Source organism: Drosophila melanogaster, chromosome 3R, assembly GCF_000001215.4.
Source record: "Drosophila melanogaster chromosome 3R".
NCBI lineage: Eukaryota > Metazoa > Arthropoda > Insecta > Diptera > Drosophilidae > Drosophila > Drosophila melanogaster.
In genome coordinates this window covers 16067686-16087460 of record NT_033777.3, presented here as the reverse complement: position 1 = coordinate 16087460, position 19775 = coordinate 16067686, and the positions used below count along the sequence as shown (strand labels likewise).

At 45.4% G+C, this 19775-nt stretch overlaps 3 protein-coding genes across 11 annotated transcripts in view; 2 read left to right on the top strand and 1 right to left on the bottom strand.

The window, feature by feature from the left end:
* Mhcl (Myosin heavy chain-like) overlaps positions 1 to 18938 on the top strand; it is a 30239-nt gene extending 11301 nt beyond the window's left edge. For 2 of the 8 annotated variants that reach the window (NM_001043250.2, NM_001043251.2), the window contains 7 exons: positions 9924 to 10058; positions 10120 to 10347; positions 14059 to 14427; positions 14494 to 14772; positions 15959 to 16917; positions 16980 to 17363; positions 17425 to 17786. In NM_001043250.2, the coding sequence (NP_001036715.1) occupies positions 9924 to 10058; positions 10120 to 10347; positions 14059 to 14427; positions 14494 to 14772; positions 15959 to 16917; positions 16980 to 17363; positions 17425 to 17650 (2580 nt within the window). In that variant the 3' untranslated portion in view covers positions 17651 to 17786. Of the gene's footprint in view, positions 1 to 4390; positions 4598 to 9923; positions 10059 to 10119; positions 10348 to 11296; positions 13044 to 14058; positions 14428 to 14493; positions 14773 to 15406; positions 15717 to 15958; positions 16918 to 16979; positions 17364 to 17424; positions 17787 to 18114 lie in introns of those variants that run through there. The other 6 variants (NM_169700.3, NM_169701.3, NM_170650.4 and 3 more) reach the window with 6 other exon arrangements.
* sxe2 (sex-specific enzyme 2) lies at positions 239 to 3583 on the bottom strand. 2 transcript variants are annotated; one of them, NM_001300423.1, is made up of 5 exons: positions 3415 to 3583; positions 3280 to 3356; positions 1653 to 1754; positions 1340 to 1583; positions 239 to 1273 (listed from the first exon to the last, which is right to left on the bottom strand). In NM_001300423.1, the coding sequence occupies exons 3-5, from the start codon at positions 1726 to 1728 to the stop codon at positions 430 to 432; spliced, it is 1164 nt and encodes a 387-aa protein (NP_001287352.1). In that variant the 5' UTR covers positions 1729 to 1754; positions 3280 to 3356; positions 3415 to 3583; the 3' UTR covers positions 239 to 429. The 2 variants fall into 2 exon arrangements, with proteins under 2 accessions (NP_001287352.1, NP_650522.1); NM_142265.3 differs by lacking the exons at positions 3280 to 3356; positions 3415 to 3583 and having other exon boundaries at positions 1653 to 1956.
* CG32855 (uncharacterized protein) lies at positions 6469 to 8481 on the top strand. Its single transcript, NM_169704.3, has one exon. It carries the CDS (start codon positions 6676 to 6678, stop codon positions 8332 to 8334), a length of 1659 nt encoding a protein of 552 aa, NP_732112.1. The 5' UTR covers positions 6469 to 6675; the 3' UTR covers positions 8335 to 8481.
* Positions 18939 to 19775: the final 837 nt, after the last annotated feature.

Genomic DNA, 19775 nt, shown 5'->3' with positions numbered 1-19775 from the left:
AGCGGCAGTCGATGAACCAGTTTGACTGAAGCCTCTCTGTCTTCTCCCCCCTCAATGGTGGCTTTTGATACCACGTTTCTATAAGATTAATTACTCTCAGTCGAAGGCAACTCCCATCTAATTGTTTTTACTCACGCGTAATAAGGTTGGTTATTCCGAAGAGTTGACATTGACTTAACACGTTCGTTCAATAGTTAATGAAAATCAAGACGGACCAAATAATAGGCTGAGTTTAATTACCTCCATAAACCTGCGGAGTGATCCACTTTTATTTAAGATGTACCGAATGATTACTTAAATGTAAAATAATTTTTGACTAATTCGAATTCTTTGGGTGGATAGATTCTTGTTTAAGTCTAGGCTTATTTATATTAAAAAAAAAACATCACTTTTTGGTCTGTAGCAATCGTGGTTTCCTTTGATCTGGATCTAGCCAATTGAACGCCGGTTTGCTGTCTCCCGAATAGTGGACGGCCGGGGTCGTTTAATGTGGACCAGCCCATCGCTGGTGCCATACGGAGACTGCGGCCGTGTGCTCAGATAAAAGATACCTCTTTTGGGGACTGCCGGTTCACCGCCCATGAACTCGTTGCCGGTGCATGTATTGACTGCATATTTTTCGCTGCCTCCGACGTTGCAGTTGCAGGTGGCCGATAGCACCGATTTCGCTGAGCTGCAGCGCAATGCGGCAAATGATTTCGGTTGCCGGACTGACTCGGCAAAGTAGAACATGGCCGCGAAGTGGTCGCAGACAAAATCAAACTCCGTGGCCGTGGCGTTGGGACAATGTGGCTGCCCGAGGCCCCAGTTGGCAAAGAAGGAGGCATGACTGAGCTTAGTACTCGGATTGCCGAGCAGCGTTAGATCCGTGTGAATTGACTCCACATACAGGGCATCGTTGACGTCCAGCCTCTCTTCGGGTCCCAGGCTGAGTTGAGTGAGACCAGCGGGATCCAAGGCGAAAATAGCACCAAGGCGATGCGGCCTTAACAGCTTTCCAGTCAATCCAGAGATGTGACTGCCGGCGCTGTGCCCAATCATATAGATTTGCTCGTAGGGAACTCCTGTGTTGTCATGAAGAAACCGCAACATTTTGGCCACATTGGCAGCTATCGACGGAAGCTGCTTAGACACACGTGGATAGCTGATGTCCAACGACTGGCGACTCCAGTCCAGAATTATGACGTTGTAATTGCCCCGGGACAGGTAGGCATCCTTGATGGCAGCATTCGAGCAGGTGACACTCTTTCCCGCCCAGCCATGAATGGAGACCCTAAGAAAAAAAAACACATAACGTTTAATAGTGATCTAGCAATGAAAACTAGCCACAAAAACTTACCTAACTGGCCATTTCGGATTGAAGTGCGAGTTCCTTAGCATGGTCAGATCTCCTGGTCGCAGCAGTTGACGCTCCTCCGGATTGAGGGGCGTATAAAGATCGTACCGCAGCAGCTTTGTTTGCGAAGGACGGGGCCTTCCGAGGATGACGCCAGCCTCAGTGGTAATCATGCCTTGGATTACATCCGAAATGGACACTTCGCACTTACCGGGAGCATAGGCAAAGTAGTCAACTGACGCATCCGCTGAAAGGGCAGACGAGGCAAAAGCTGCTTATAGAACATATATATCGGATTGATGCGTTCAGAACTTACTTCCCGCTGCGCCAAGGAGCAGCAGGCACGTCCACAGCAACCAGTGTGATATATGCATTCCCGTTAACGAGCCCATAAACCGCACTGGCCAAAGCCAAAAGCCTGATGAAAATTCACGTCGATGCGTCAATTAAAATTCACTTAAGTGCGATTTAAGGTGTTCAGTTGTTTCTCGAAATTCTGCCACAATTCGCGATCCAAATTTTATCACTCGCTCGCGCCGCTCACTAAAAGAACGTTAAATTTCTGAGCCGGGCAGAGCTGATCTGAGCTGGGCTAACCTGTCGTGCACCTCCGAATCGTTACAAGCCTCGAACCGAAGTATTGCTAAATTCTAAACGGAGGCTTGGTTAAATAAAGCCCGCTGCGTTCTGCCTCTGCCGCCGGCGACCGGCAAGGGCGGCCTACCAGCGGCGGCAGCAGAGGCAGCAGAGCGGTCACTGTCATGATGAACGACCACTAACTGGTTGGAACGGCGGGCTGGTCAGTGCCGGTACACCAGTGCAGTCCACCTATCGCGGCTTTTGCAGTGGCTGAAAGATGCAGTTTTTGTGTCTAAGTGCAGGCAAACACTTCACAGATTGTCAATAAAGGGATGCTGAGATGGATGCTGGCTTTAACCACCTTTTCAACCATAGACAGTGCTACATAGTGGGTCAATAGGCTTTCACTGAGCACTCGGCTCTTCATAAGTTATTAATTTATGCATTGATTATAAACGTCTGTGCTAGCATAATATATTCGACACGCATATCTTTAACTGATTTACAGTTTCGGGTCGATAACGCCATCACCAGTTGGTTGATCTCTGCCAGTTGCCCGCTTATATAAGTTCACCTGAGATATCATTAATAATAATTGGAAAATGATCGCACTCTGAGTCAATAATATGATCTGTCATTTCGCAAGGGATTGTCCATTACAACATGATGGCTTGGAATGGATTAAATAAATTAAATAATTGCACGCTATATAATAGAAATAATACGTTAATGTATTCTAGCCTGCATCTTACAGAAATTATTAGCCATTAGTTGTTAATTATTTGATAAATCAGAACTAGATTTTGCAGTTAGACCAGTCGCTTTTTGTACTCGTTTTAGATCACATTCCAATTAATAAAATGAGGTTGGTAAACAGAAGCCCCGGGCCTGGGGAGTCGTTGATCCCACTTAGAACTCTACACTTCCACACATTTCACCTGCCCCAGACGAAATGCGGCTGAGATTTTGGGGACTGGGCCAAAAGATCCCAAGTGGGTTAGGGTTCAGCTGTGTTTTGCCAACCATTTAGCAGTAAACTTGCGTTTACGACTTGCCTTGCTCTTCCTCTTTGAATTTTTGGCTAAAACTCATTCATGCTCATGCTTACATGTATATAGATTTCTTTAAAGATCGTTAAACCCGTGCGTGGCGTTGCCATTGTCGTGTGTACTGATCTCGCGCCGACTTGTTACAAAAAGTTTATTGACAGGATTTACGTTTTAAGGCAAACACATAATGTGTGCTTATTGTTATTATGATTATCTCAAACGAAACGAAACGAGACTCAACGAAATCCGTTGGCATTGTTCCGTCAATTTGTCCAGCAAATTTTGTTGTTACTTTCAATCTAATCGAGAAATTACCTTGGAATTCGATGGCTGCCATTTGTCAGTCAACAGATATTGAAACGTTTTCAAACTGCTGCAGTCTTCTGTAATTGCTGATGGCATGCGAACAATCACCGGCTTGTCAGGATCCTTTCATTAACCGGGACTTACCCTGCAATTATTGTATTAAATGGGCACCTCTCAATCATCACGATCCCTTTCTAGGTGGATCCACCACAGCAGCGTTCACATTTTGAGGAAACCTCAAACTGGTTACTCATCTCCAGTTTGGGCCCAGTCGAAGTAAGCATGACTTTGCTAAATGACTCTTTCACCAAAGTTGTAGGCATTTTCTTCAGCTTCTAATCGAATTAGAATTGATTAAAGCATTTGAATAATTTATGCCTAAATTAAGACTAATTCACATCGCTGCTTGTGATGTTACTTCCCTAAAATATCGTAAGCGTAAACTAGAATTTCGCGTCTTATTTCGTATGTGAGATATTTTAAATTCGCACCTGGCATACTACTATATATTATTTGTTGAGAACAAAAGCTCTGATTTTTTGAGGGTTATTTTTAAAATAGAAGGGTTTGATTTTATGGCAGCTAATCGATTTGCCTAATAAGTTTGTTTTAATTAAATGATAAACTTCCACTTGACTCTTATAAATATTACAATTTTGACAAAATTCCACTTGTTTACTATATGTTGACAACCGAGAGTGCCTGGTTCTAAAGTCCTGTCAACCGGTGTCTAGCCTGTCTGGGAAGATATCGGTTACGTGCAACATCTTTGGATTCACTCGGTTGCCCGCATGGGGTTTTTATTTCCTGTTCTCAGCGGTGCAACTGTGAATCGAACTGTGCTTTTCGACTGGTCAGTGGTAGTCGGTGCCCAGTGGCCAGTGAAGTGATCGTAATAAAGCAACTTTGACGTCACTTACAGAGATTCCAGTTTGCTCGTCTTCCCCATCGACTCTTTCTCCTCTCGACGATGACGCTGGATACTTTCACGGTCAAGTTCATCTCGGCATTGTTGCCTGTCGCGGGGTATAGAATTCCCCCCCAGATGTAATCTCTGCGCCTGGAATGTGGGCTCCAGATGGACAGGGCTTCGCTGCATTTCAGTCGGACTTTGCGAATGGAAATCGCCTGAGCTCTCGTCGAGATGTGGTCGGATAAAAGTGCAGTTTGTTTGCCGTTGAGTGGCAACGCGAGTGTCGCCGCATCATTTCGCAACAGTGCTCAAATCCTGAACCTATTCTATGGCGAGGGGCATGAGGATTTTGTGGTGCCGCAGCCAATCCTGGGACTGCTGACCATCGGCTGTGCTATCGCCTGCGTCCGTATAGTACGTACGGGAAAGTGTCCAAATCCAAATCCGAGTCCGAAACCAATACCGATTCCCCCGATTATGATTACGAACACACGCACGGCGGCGTTGTCGCCCCGCCGACTTTCACCAAAAATGAAAAAGAAAGAAAGAAAAAACGGCAACCAAAACAAAAATCGAAAATGACGTTGCAACCTGCATTCGCCTCACTGGGAAACCACATTTGACCAGTGCACATTAAAGTTTTTTTTTCTTTTCTTTTTAAACCAAAGTGAAATTTCCAGCGTTCGCTTTCATTAGAAATGGGGAGTGGTCCGCGGCTGATGGCTGTCTGCCTGCCTGCCGAAAATGATTATGTAACTCGATTGAGGCGGGTTCTGTCAACGCCACAGAGGTATGGACTAGGGGGGAAATACCTATTAAATTAGCTCTCCCATTCGAATGGATGGGAAAATATAAGATGAAGCCCGAACCGAACCAAAAGCGTTCATTAACGCCTCCCTTTGGAAGGGGGCGCGGCTGGTGTTTTTAGCTTTAATCTGCAGGCCCCAGACGAGCCCTGCATACATATATGTACGTATGTATGTATATATGTACATATGTATATATGTACATATGTAAACTAGTTTTTAATTATGAAACAATAACCAGGAAGCTGCCAGATATGCGTTTCGAACGGACCGCAGGCCGTGTAATCCCATCGACATTTGTCGGACTTGTTTACTTCGGTTATGTTTCTTGTAATTGCCTCGAAAGCGGTAAGTTAAGGGAAGCCCCAATGACATCGTTACAGCAGCTTCTGTCACGATCATGGTAATGATGACTATGACTGCGGGGGATCAAGGATTTCCTGATCTTCAACTGCGACGTGCAATTGTTTTCACAGATTTTGTCGATACTAGCAGGGTTGTAATAAAATGTTGTCTGAGGTCGCTGTAAATTGAACACAATGTTCAATGGAATAAATTTCGCAACTAATAAAAGTCAACATTAATCGTTCATATTTGAAATTTCATTCATTTTTTTTTTATTCACAGTTACAGAAAATGAAGCATTGTTGCTTCTACGTATTTGTGATTTGTTTGTTATTAATTTTTGCCACACACACAATTAGAGAGTTACTGATGAAAATCATTTATATTTTATTATGCTTGTCCTAGGTTTTAGCTTATATTAAGTTAAGCTGCTTGATTCGTCTGAAGCGCCTATAGTTAGTTGGTGAATTAAATAACAAGGCCTTATAAAAGACCATTACAATTTACCAGGTTATAGAACCTGCTCTGGTTAACGACCTTTCATCCATGTTGCAACCTCTGGAGTCTAGACCAGTGCAGCCTAAACCAATATTTATTTGTCCCCAATGAACATGGCACTTTTGCCCCACTCATCCGTCGATCTCATTGAATCTTTTGTGAGGCACACAGGGCATGTCCAATTGCTGGCAATGAAAAGGCAAAATGGAATAACAAATAAGTAGCCGAGGGCAGTTCCAGACCTAGTCCATTGCCTCACTTGTTTCGCTTTTCTTTTGTGATTGCCTTGATGGCGATGATGTGACTAATTATGCTGGGTAGCCGCAAGTCGAGCATGTGTGGCCAATTGTTGTTGCTGGTAATTAGCATCATTGGTCCAGCCGGAGGATCGGTGATTTGTTGGTGGTTGGTGTGGGGTCGCTGCTCGGTGGCTCTTTGGTTTGGTTGCATTCACTCGCCCCTTTCCCTCGGCCAATTACCAACGGCCGCGACCTCAGCCAAGTTTGTGTTTTTGTTGGTGCTTCGAGCTGTGTTTATGTGCCAGCCGTTTCTCGATAAGCCACTTTCGAATGCAGAGCCAGCATTTGGCTTGGACTCGGACACGGGCTCGGGCTGCGTCTGTTTGGCCAGCCAATTCAGTTGCGTCGCCGAGCCCGAAGAGAAAACACCTTACCACATCCGAGAGTCCCAGTAGCTGCCGCCCAAGCCGTGAAAGTGGTGGCCAATCAGTCAGTCAGTCGCCTTCGAGTATCGAAAAGGAAACTGCAATTTATTGCGAAATTATATGCACTTTTACTTGCCGCTGTCGTCAGTCGCTGGACCATTGCTTTACATAATTCCGCAATGTACAAGCACACGGTCAAGTCCAAGTTGAGCCAGGTGCGCAGTAACCCGCCACCCCCTGCCGCTGCCTCGCCAACAACACACAAACATGGATTGGGGGCAGGCAAGAAGTTCTTCTCCAATATACGCCACAAAATCGAGGATAATTTGACGCCCAAGTTGAGTGGAAAACTATATTACAAAGGCAGCAAGCACACCAGATCCATGAGTGCACTCTGCACGGTGGATGGCGGATGTGTGGGTGGGAAGTATACGCCGAAGGTTGTGCCCACAAGTCCCGTACCACTTCAAATGCCCAGCCAGATGAGCAGCAGTGTGTGCAGCTATGTGGACAGCGATGAGGAAAGTCACCTGAGCCTGAGTCTCAATTTGGCGCAGCAGTCGCTCGAGGATGAGATCTTCGCAGAGCTAGAGAAGGTGGCACACGATGAGAGCAAACTGAACGAGGTGCTTCAAAGCTTTGACCAGATACTAAACGAGTATCCACCTTTGGAGGGAATTATATTAGCTCCTCAAGAGGAGCTGCCCGCTCCACCGGCGGAGTTCAGCGATCGCCAGCCAATGTTGTCAAAGTCACACAGTACTCTAAGCATGGGCAGGACTAGGATGCAGGTGTACCAGTCCCCGGAATTGGCGGGATCTGTGTTGCTACTACGCGGAGCCGGAGGCGATTCCAGATACAACTCCCTGAGTGATCTTAGCGGCAGCAGGATACCGGTACGCAAACAATCGAGTCTGCGCAAGCGCAGCGAAAGTTTTTGCCTCGAGCAACCGGTTTGCTCCAGGACATCCAGTAAGCAGCGCACTCGGTCCATGCTGACCCTTAATACAGCTGCACCTGTAGGATCAACCATTCCGAATGCTGTAGCCATGCCGAAGCGAGCAAACTCCAGCCTCGAAAAGAGACACATAACTGCCAGACCAGCGGCCAGGAGAGCAAACTCCACCCTGAAACCGGGTGGGATAAAGCCAAAATCGCCCAATGCAAACAGCGATGAACTGCTCGTGAAGTGTTTGGCCAAAGGACAGGAGATCCTGCGTCAGGTGGAGAGCATGAGTGCCAAGCCCAAGAGGAGCACCAGTCGGGGAGTAACCAAGGAGCACTCGCAGTTGGTGAAGAACAAGAAGAAGCTACAGAAGCTGCATTACGCCAACGAGGAGAAGATGGGCAGACCCAAACTTGAGTCCTGCAAGATTATACCGCCGAAACTAGGGGAAACATCCGACAAAAATCAGGAACTACTCGTAAAAGTTGTCCAGGATATAAAGATCACACCACAACAGAATCTAAAGAAACCCACAAAGGAAATCCGCGCAGAGCAAGAAGAGGATTCTGATGATTCGGGACACATAAGCAACACACAGCTCTCCACATCCACGAGCAACTCCACCGGTAGCCTTTGTGAATCTGAAGGCGATGAAGCGGAGGATCAACCGCCGGATGCAAAAAGCTGTACCAAATCCAACAAGATCGCGGAGCTTTTACAGAAATTCGAAGCAGCTGCGGCGGCTGGGAAAAAAAGTGCCACCGCCACGATGCACTGCCCCACTGTGGTGGCCAGCAAGGTGGTGGCCCAGGTGCAAGCTGTGAGCTGCATTCAGACACAGGTGGAGATCTATCCCACCTACACGAAAGAGGTAACTATGCGGCTGCACTGACTTGGCAGCGGCAGCGCCGATCCCGCTTCCGATCCTCCCCAGCCACTCCAATTTATGCTCTCAGCTGCATCTACTGCACTGCACCTGTCTATATCTAACTCTATCCAACTTATGCTGTATATGGAATAAATATTTATTGTACAAATCACTTGCTATGGATTTATCTTACCACCTCTCCTCTGGCACTATCCCTTTCCTTTAACCGCCTTAGTATTGCTTTCCGGGGTCCTAACATCTGGTTTCTGGAGCACGCTTGCACTTTATATATTTTTTGGGGGATATAGAGATATTTTATTAATGCTACTATGTATTTTGTATTTGCCTCTTTCTTCATTTCCTATAGTAATATTCTTATCGTTCAGCTAAACTTTCTCTTTGCCTAAAAAATTAGAATTATCAGTTGGCTGAATCCCAGACAAGCTCTTTATCGCTCAGTACCAACCACTCCCTGTGTCCGAATGGACGCATCCGAGTGTCCAGGCATCCGACCAAAAACAAATGATTACTGTTCCACACACAATCAACACTGGCTGGCACAAGACCGTTTAGTTTGCCATTTCACATTGGTTTACTTTCATTTTTGTCTACGTGCCGGGCATAATTAAAATTTCGAGAAAATAGTTTCTCGGCTCGGTCGCGAATTCGGTGTTGACTGACAGAGACGGCCTGAGATGGGGGCCACACCTCGGAGGTGCGTCTTTCAGCAGCTAATTTGTATGGGAACCCGGTGGCCCTAAGTATGCTAAACACATATGCGATGGATTCAACCGTCGACTTTGTGCATTTCCACCTGCATGATCCGCCATTAGGAGGGCATTATTCCAGTGTGGTCTTTACTATATGGCAATATCTTGTTTACAATTTCGTTTTCATTGCCCGCGTCTGCCGGCGACGTTGCTTCTTCTCACTTTCACACCTGTCAGAGTGCGGCATCTTTTTGCACACAGGTGTTCAAATTGCTCATAATTTGAATTTCCCCCTTGTGCCGTTCCATTAATCTGCATTATCTGAGCTAAGTTAGCCCACAGCCCACCTTGACCTTCACTGGGAATGGGAATGATGTGATTTCGTTTTTCGATTTCTCACTTTTCGCTCGACTCTTAATTTTATGATGAACTTAATAATTGAGGGGATACCGGTTAACCTATTGTTAGTTCGTCTTAAATAACGTAACCAATTATTAGAATGAAACTCTATTGACAATTTTTTAATTACTCGAGATTATGTGCTCCATTTCGGGTTAAAGTGCTGATGATGAATTATAAACAAATTACTCATTTTTGGTTAACATTTCATTTGTGTTTCTGGTACTCGCCGACAGCACAACTATGAAATGTTTTGATTGTGAATTGTAAACAAATTACCACTGAGTAACGAATGAATTTCATATACAATTGCTAAAGATCTATTTAAAACTTTTTATATTTGCATATATATTTATTTTGTGTTATATTGTTAACTAAATACTTCGTGAAATTTTGTATGCAAGAGCAATTTGATCGTTTTATTGAAAATAAAATAATAATTAAAGCATAAAATAGTTACTTACAATCTCATACTTATGAAAAAAAAAACATTGTTTATTTCAGATCCTCTTCCGCTCAGGAGTTCTTAGTGAACTGGAAGCCAAGCGCGATGTCCTGCTCTCAGATCGCATTATACAGCTGCAAGCATTTTGCCGCGGCTACTTGGCACGCAAGAAGATGTCCCAACGAAGGGTCCAGGTAAATAAGACCTATCTATATATTCCGAGAGTATAGTAATCCATATAATCGATTCCCTCAGGAACTGGCAGTGCGTTGCATTCAACGCAATGTGAAGGCATTCCTTGCCGTTCGCGACTGGCCGTGGTGGCGTCTCCTGGTGCGGGTCACTCCCCTGCTCAACGTTCATCGCACCGAGGAGCAGCTGAAGACGGCTAACGAGGAGCTCCTAATGCTGCGAGCCAAGCTGGAGAAGATCGAGTGTGATCGCAGTGAGGTCAAGGCAGAAAACCAAAAGCTGGAAGCCAAGGTAAATATCAAAAATTCTGATCGACATGTGTTTTCGAGTGGGGTTGCAATTAAAATTGCGCCATATGACATGACAAGTCATCTGCGAGATCATGTTTGCGTTGGCAGTGCTTGGATATCTGGGGCGCCAAAAGAAAATGAATGCTTAATATATTTAGCTAGTATTGCAGTGGAGGTTCCTCATCGAGAAACAGATTCTGTTGCAAGAAAAATAAGTATTTATAGAAGAATGGGTTTATAGCATCAAGTTAATATTTAATATAATCGTGAACATTCATTTACAAAAATGATGTTGAGTGCAGTAATACAATATTTACATGATCCTACTTTACTTTCTAAGTAAGACAAATGTTTAATCAATTAAAGATGGATTCCCTTTCCCTAAGTCAAAGTAATCAAGATGCACATTTCGCCAGTGAATTTCCATTCTCTTTCATTTCAATTATTTCGTTTTTAAAGTGGGTTAAAAATAGCATTTTGGGCATTGAACACCAAACTGACTCTGACTCTCAGAGTCTGTGCGAGCGTACATATTCTGGTGGAGATGGACGGATGGGATGGGATGTGGATACTTAGGCAATGTTTCGCACAAATCGCACACCAGAATAGCCAGATGTATTTTTAAACGCTCTAAAAGATCATTAATAATACTTTGTCGCGCAACAGTTGAGTTGCAGCTGGGATGCGATTAAATTTACATAATACTGCCAAAGATTACCAAATTATGGGATCAACAGTTGGTCGAAATCAAAAGACATCCGCAGATTATGTGATAGACGGAACTGCTTCGATATTGCAATTGACTTGGCTCGAATGGCGCCTCTTCTCTCCGTCGTGAGAAATAGAGATTTATCTGGCTATTGGTTCGCCAAAATGGGAGAGCCAAATTGCCGGTGAGCTTTTCTGCTGGCCAGAACCAAGCGAAATCCGTACGCATCACTTAGTTGCCGAGAAAACGTCGCGTTCGCAAGAGGCCCGTAGCGCCGTGTCCGGAAGATTCGATGTGATCCGATCCGAGCCCAACCGATCCGATCAGATCTGTCTCGATCCGTTTCCCCGCCGTGCGTGCGTGAAGAATCGCTGCCAAGAGCAATAAAAAGCCAGCGAAAACAAAGGAAAATCTGAAAAGCTGGCAATTTAAAGCGCGCGCGTGCTGAGGCCAAAATAAATGCAGCAACAACAAGCCACAGAAAAATTCAGTCCGAGATAAATTTAAATTGCATCAACGGTCTCAAGTTTTTGACAGCCCCTAGCATAATATAATCCCCACCGACACACGAAAACCAACTACACCAAAAACCAACTCGATTGGTATAACGAAAAACGAGACATAAATTTCGAAATTTGCGAACAGAAACGAAAATCCGACAAATATTGGCCAAGGAAATTTGCACAGAAACAAACCATCGAGCCAAAAAACCCCAAAACGAAACCCACTAGCCCCCTCAGCCCCGCTTGCACTAATCCGAACCCATGCCTCCCCTGTCGCCTGCTAATGAGGCTACTGCTGAAATTGCAGCTTCAGGTGAGGAGAATGCAGGACCTGTAGAATCGGACCGATTGGAAAAGGAGAAGTTCTTGGCTCGCGTACTAGCAGCCATGAACGGCGGCCCTAGATCAGGAAACCTCGCCTCCAACAACAGCAGCGGTTCATCGTTGAACTCTACGTTGAGTGGATCTGCCCCTCTGGCACGCCCACCCAAACCACCTGCCAGTCAAGCCAGGAAACAGCTCCGTCTGCTGCCCAAGCAGCGGGAGCAGAGTCCTGTGCTGAGCAATGGCCACACAACACGTTCCACACTGAGTCACCAGCACACCACCAACAAATACACACTGAAATCCACTGGTGGCAATGCCGGCAGCTCGACGCTTTCATCGTCCTTGCTGGGTAATAAGGACTCTGAAATACCGTACGAGGTCTCGCTGAAACTGCCACTGAATCCTCCCACAGGAGCGGACAGTGACCGTCATCGCCTAGTAAACCGTTCGCCCAGTCCGGCCCTTTCCGTGTCGTCGCGATGCTCAACACAGTCCCAGTCATCGATCTCCAACTTCACCTCCAACTCAAGACTGCAGACGCCACCGAGAAGGGTCTTCCCGCAGAGTTACACGCGCGGATCGGGTGGAGTCGATCCCTACGAAATGCGACAGTTGGAAAGTTCCCCTGTGGTATTTGATGGCAATCTCTCCTTTGTGCTCGGATGCCAAAGGCAGCCGGTGTATCAGTCGATGCGTGCTTCGCCCTCTTTTGAGGATCCGCGTACATCATCCGCTTATCTGAGTGAGAAGATACAGAATTTCCTAAAGCGCACAGATCATGTACAGGAGGAGTGGACCGCTATGTCCAGGAGGACGCGAAGAATCAACAGCAATAGTGGTCGTGCAGGAGGATCTGAAAGTCGCTGCACTACCCCAGGCAGCACCTGTTCGGGATACGATGACTACGATACCATCTCGCTAATAGAGCGTCAGCGAGAGAGGAACAGCATGGAGCGCTGCGGATCGGTGGGACGCACTCGCTCCTCGCAGAACATCTTGACCAAGGCCTTTCAACTGGCCAAACAGCTTCCCCATACGCCAACGTCGCGTGGGAATTCGGTTGCCCGGGATCGGGAGTCATCTGTGGCCACCATTAGTCTTACAACCGGGGACAATGACGATGATGATGATCGCACCATTCGTGAGGAGGATGATGAGGTATCAGTTGCGCCAACCTTGAGCTTGTCGCTGACACAATTTCCCGCCTCTCTACTATTAAATCTGTTGTTGAGTGGGGGTGATGATGTCTCCTCTTCATAAATATTAAATTCCTAAACAAACACAAAACACACCGGCCATTGGATGGGGCTTCCATGCTGACATTGACAGCGGCGAAGCTCCTCCGCCATCCCCCACACCTGAGTAGTACAAGGATCTATTTTTGGAATCGAATACTGTGTGAATCACACGTTCAAATTTTTTTGGGCGATAGGAAAATATTCCATATTCATATTCATTTTTTTTTCGTTTTGTGGCAAAATAGAATAAATCAAATGTTTATGTGGTCTGGATACATTCAAAATTAGTTCTCCATGGTATTTTCTGGAAATTGTTTTATTTGGAAGATTCTTAGATCTTAGGATCACATATTTATGTGGGCATTGAACCGACCTTCAGCATTTTATTAAGTCGATTTAGATATTGTGGCATACAAATAAGATTAAACTCTGGTACTTTTCTTGACAGATATGCTTTGATCTGTGGTTTAGTAAATGATCCTTCACAATGAGTAATTTCTTTGTCACTTTTTGTGATCTAAAATCCATTTACCAGCGCTTCATTTTAGTTTTTACCAATGATTCTCTAGTATATTTAACGTCATGTGAATGACAAAAGAATACAGATGACATCAATGAAATGTATAGAAATATTTTTTTTAATATTTTAATATTGATGGAGTTATTCGTATTTTTCTAAATAAACATTTTTTATATTTAGGAAGAATTTTGTCTTTAATAGATACATCAAATTAAAAACTTTTGTGCATCAATTCGTTTGCTCACATTATCTCGGCACTCCGGCAATGTTTTGTTAATAATGATTTCAATTGTTTGGACACAAGTTAGTCAGAAAACAAAATCGTTAAGCTCAAGTATAAAGTCAGATAAACTCTGTGAAAAACTAGCGCACAATCATGAATGTGTTACATCTTTCGAAATCAATTTCTTTGCAGCTATCCGAGCTGACGGTGGACCTGGCCGAGGAGCGATCCACGGCTCATATAGCTACCGAGCGGCTGGAGGCGGAAACCGCCGAACGCTTGAAGCTGGAGAAGGAGCTGGGCGATCAAACCAACAAGGTGAAGAACCTTCAGGAGACGACGGAGAAGCTGGAAATGGAGCTGATATGCGCCAAGTCCGATCTGAATGGCATCTCTGAGGACGAGGATGCAGAGAACGAGGATGGGGTCGGCGGCGGCGTCTACAAGCTTAAGTACGAGCGGGTGGCCAGGGAGCTGGAGTTCACCAAAAGGCGGTTACACACGCAGCATGAGCACGATCTGGAACAGCTGGTCGCGCTCAAGAAGCATTTGGAGATGAAGGTCGGTTAACATGATTCGTAATATCTTTACCACGGAAGTGTAATATGTTCCACCCCGCCATTTCAGCTTTCCGATGCCTACGAAGAAGTTGTGGAACAACGTCAGGTTGTGGGCCAATGGAAGCGCAAGGCACAGAAGATGACCAACGAGATGAACGATCTGCGCATGCTGCTCGAGGAGCAAAATGCGCGCAACAATTTGCTCGAGAAGAAGCAGCGCAAGTTCGACGCCGAGTGCCAGTCCCTGCAGGATGCAGTGCGTCAGGAGCGACAGGCCAAAGAGCGCTACGGTCGCGAAAAGGACGTCCTGCAGGCCGAGAAGTTCACACTGGAGCAAACGCTGGCGGTAAGTGGTTGCTGCAACATAGTTTCATTTACTCTTGGCAACATGTTGATAATAGTCTCGAGCAACATTTCTCGAACACTAGTCAGCAGATATATACATTTTCTTAGCGAATTAAAATCAGTTATTAATCCATAACATTGGAATTAAAAAAAAAAAAAAAAAAAAAAAAACAAGTAAATTATTTCCATATTTTTGTGTCATAAATGTAAATTGGAAAATTAATATATTTAAGAAAACACTGGTTGCTCAGTGTTTGAGCAAGGTGCGCACATTGCAGTCGAGATACAGATAGAGATACTGGATATCTCCGACTCAGAAACTCGTTCGGCTCGTTTGCCCATGCACATTCTGAGGCACTGCGCTCCACGGTCTACCTAGACTACTGCCTACCTGCCCACACCGATCATCTGAGACGTGTACGCATGTGCGACCGCTCTCTTGCATTGTTCCATACCCAGACGATATGTTTATAGTTCTGGGTTCTCGATTCTTGGAGTTTCATGTTTTTATCGGCCTGTACTCGAGACACTCTCTGCCTGTCTCCGGCCGTCTCTGTATTTGTATCTCTTGTCGGCCTTTTGGTCACACATTTGTGGATCTTCGCTTTGCTGCTTTCTTCTCGGTTCCGCTCGACAGTAGCTCGAAGAACGTCAACGTGCGATATCTGGAGTATATAGTGTGTTACGATTCCTCCGTCTCCGTCTGTCCCGGTGGCTCTCTGTTCCGATTGTTCGGACTGGAAAAATAAATTAAAACGTTGGCGGCGTTCTCATTACGCTTTCGATACTCATAATTAGCTGGAAGAGGAAGAGCCTCTATGAAGGGCGATAACTGAACTGGTCACTGCGATTTAGATAGCACAAACCGAGGGTCAGAGGCACAAGAACAGAAATTCCCAGGCCAGTACAGCCATGAGTTTCCGCTACTCAACTCGGCTGATTCAAGTGAGTCTGAATAGGCACTGATCCGAGCTGTAAACTCCAGAAAACAGAAGCAATTTAGCTGACTAAATGAGCACAAGCTACCTTTATTACTAAGTGGCTTATATCGTAGTGAAACTATACAGTTTACAACGAAGATCGTAGTTTTTAAGAAATAAGTAGACGTTTGTTAAGGTACCATAACAAAATTAGGACATTGTAGTTACTTGTTCCAATTATTAATTCTGGCTTTATTTACTCTTCAGGACACCCGTCTGGATCTTGAATTCAAGGAGGAGAAACTTGCATCGCTACAGCGCGAGCTGGAGGAGATGACCTTTGGTGGCGGCACCGAGGAGGAGTTCGCCCAACTGCGGCGCTCCAAAAATGAAACAGAGCGTCGGGCCAAGGAACAGGAGGAAGAACTGGACGAGATGGCCGGTCAGATACAGCTGCTCGAACAAGCCAAGCTTCGCCTGGAGATGACCCTGGAAACAATGCGCAAAGAAGCGCGCCGTGAGTCCCAGCAGCGCGACGAAGAGCTGGAAGAAGTACGCGGTAACGGCTACAAGAAGATTAAAGCCCTTGAATGCCAGCTGGAAACTGAGCACGAGGAGCGGACTCTGCTGCTGCGCGAGAAGCACGAGCTAGAGCGACGTCTCTCCTCCATGGAGGATCGCGATCGTGTTGATCGCGATGCCGAGGAAGCGCTCAACCAAAAACTGCGACGCGATCTTCGCAAATACAAGGCCCTGCTCAAGGACGCCCAGACACAGTTGGAGCGGCTTAAGGCTGACACGCCTGGCAAGACGCTTATAAGACAACTGCGTAATCAACTGGAGGATGCCGAATCTGCTCGTTCGCTGGCTATGAAAGCGCGACAAACTGCGGAAGCCGAACTTACTGAAGTGCAGGCCATGTTCGATGAGTCGCATCGAGCTAGGAATGACGCGGAGGAGCGAGCCAATGCCGCACACAGAGATCGGGCTGAGCTGCAGGCCCAGATCGAGGAGAACGAGGAGGAGCTGGGCGAGCTGATGAAGAAGTACAGCGCCACGGTAAAGCAACTAAATACAGAGCAAATCAACGTATCCGAGGCTGAGTTTAAACTCAATGAAATGGAAGCAGAGCGCAATAACCTCAAGGAGCAGGTGGCCGAGCTGCAGCACCGACTGGACAACGTTGAGAACTTGGGGGATCCATCTATGGCCATGATGTCCAAGCGGTAAGATAAGGTAGCTCATGTTTATAACAAACTTTATTTATTTTATTTTGTTTATGGAACAGACTGGAGCTGCGCACCAAGGAATTAGAGTCTCGACTGGAACTAGAGCAGGCCACTCGGGCTCGCCTTGAAGTGCAGGTGAACCGTCACAAAGAGGCTCTGGAAAAACTGCAGAACGAGGTGACGCAGTCAAAGATGCGTGAGATGCAGGCCCAGGATGTAATCAAAAAATCGCAAAAGAGTCTGCGCGACATGCGCGAAGAGTTCCACGCTGTCTCCAGCCGCGAGCAGGAGTCGCTCACAAGGCGCAAGGACCTGGAGAAGAAGGTGGAGCAAATGGAGTCGGAGGGAGCGGCGCTTAAAAACGATCTACGACTGGCTTTACAGCGAATAGCTGATCTACAGCAGGCAATGGAGGAAGAGGGCGAGGAGGAGCTGAGCGAAAGGTAACTGAATGAATGAACACTTAACCTTGGAATGGTAATAATTATATTTAATCCATTGCAGTGATGAAAGCCTCAGTTCGGTGGGCTCTATCAGTGATCTGGAAGATCGACTTCGGCCAGTTCATGTAAAACGCAGCTCACAGCAGTCCTTGAACGGCAGCATCGGCGGCGGAGGCGGAAGCGTTGTCAGCTCCACCCGCACCGTGGTGTTCGAAAAGGACGACAACAGCCCGAGGTACGCTGATAACGAAGTCAACTCGAACAGCAGAAAGCAGCACAAGCATTAAAGGCCCAAGCACACAGCGTAGACTCACTCACCCTCTAATTATCTGACTTTTAATATGCCTATCGCTAGTTAGCTAGTCTGTAAGGTCTGTTGCTATTTGCCGGCTTATCTAATTTAAATAATTAAACCATACATGCAAACCATCCGCCTCAATCCACATCCACCAACGACCCCAAAAACCAACTCAACAACCCCTGCCGACACTTAAACGCTGCAATTCTCGAACGACTACCGCCAATTCAAACAAAATCATAAGAACCGAAACGAAACGCCCCAAAACAAACGATGCGTGTAAATATGTTAATGCGTATGTGACAAAAACCAAAACACACAAAATTTCCTAACTCCGCTCCGCTCTGATCCGCTGTACCGCCCCCGCTCCGCTCCGCAACAACAACAACAACAACCCGACCCTCCCAATCCGCGTGTGTGTGCGTGTAAACAATTAGCTTTTTCTTATTGTAGAATAACAGTGACGTCGCCATCGTCGCCACACATTCATAAGCTGGCACTGGCGGCCAAAGCCATACCGGCCAACAAACCGGACACAAAACCTGCAGCGTCTACTAGGATGGAGTTAACAGTGCCAGCGGGCCAGCATAATGGTCATAATGCCTAGCTGGCCAAGCAGTAGATCCATCCATTGTACGGGGCATGTCCATCTGGGGCTGCAGCTTGTAATTTGTAATTTTTATTTTTTGGATATTTATTAGTTGTTTATGATTATTATTTTATTACTGTTTAGTTCAATACGTTTAACTATTTATTATCGAAATATAGCTACATGATAATATTTAATATAAAACCCAATAGGCATTTGAAAACAATGCTGAGTTGTAGTTAATTTAATTTGCGCGACAGTCCCTATACAAAAAGTGATTAACATGTTTTATCTCTCTCAAAAACAAAAAAACAAAAACGAAACTGAACTAACACCTATAGAATATAGTCCATTATCCTATAGCAAACTTAAATAAAATTAGTTAAACGCGTTTCAAAATCATAGGCAAGTGTATGCAAATACAATAAATTGAACCTTTAATCAAATTAAAACCCACAAATTCGAGTATTTTACAAATAACTCATATTCTTATACGAATCATCATCCCATTCACAACATCAGTAATTGAACATCATTAGCTTCATTCATCATTAAAATTAAAACCATAAATAATATTTGAATACGAAATTTTGCAGAAATAACGCCAAGTAACGGGAAAGATTCATAAAAACCTTTATAAAAACTAACAAAACGAATATAAACAAATAAATATATTGTTATAAAACTTAAGAAAAGTGTTTCTTCTTGGATGTTAGAAAATTAAATGGTATAATTTCGAAAGAAAATTCATTTGGCCTCCAAATTTTGAAGGTAAGTGTCAAAAGTTATTGCATACTTTTGGGCGGCGTCGGGAAATGTACCAACAAATTCATGGCAGTATATATTCCACTATCCAAAATAGATTCCAAAATCCTAAGATCAAGCTTTAATTGATAATGTTAAAAGCCCTGCGCAATTTAGTTAGCCCAAATTTTGAATCAAGTCACAACAATCAAAGGTTATAAAATGGCGCACAAGCTGCACTTGGCCCAAAACTGAATTTCCGGATAAGAAGGTAGAGGACTCTTGAGCTCCACCGGCACATTGATTTATTTGAGGAAGCACGCACGCTGCTAGGCCGAGGTCAAATGTGTAAGACATTACCGTGTACCCATGCCAGATCTGGGGCTAGAAATCTGGCACCCACTTACCCCCGAATGGGAGCCGAAAACCCATTAAGTGGCACCATTCTGCATTCGCCATCCCAGGTGACTTTGAAAGTTGCAGCAATCGCGAACCAACGCCCACACCTGAAATCCCGGATCGGACTTGAATGAAAGTCAGGCACGCAAGCTTACCGCCTTTGGGGGATGGGCCTGAGCACTTGAAAACACTTGTTGTATGTCAAAGCCAGAGGCCCAGACATCAATCAGGCGTCTGACATCCATAAAGCAAAGCGATGGCTTTCCAATCCAGGCGGAAGCAACAGGTGGCTTACCGAGAGAAACTCCTCCGCTTGGTCCCCCTTTTTTGAGGGAAATGCCGCGTGCCCGTCAGTCGTGCTGAACTCAAAAACAACCGTCAA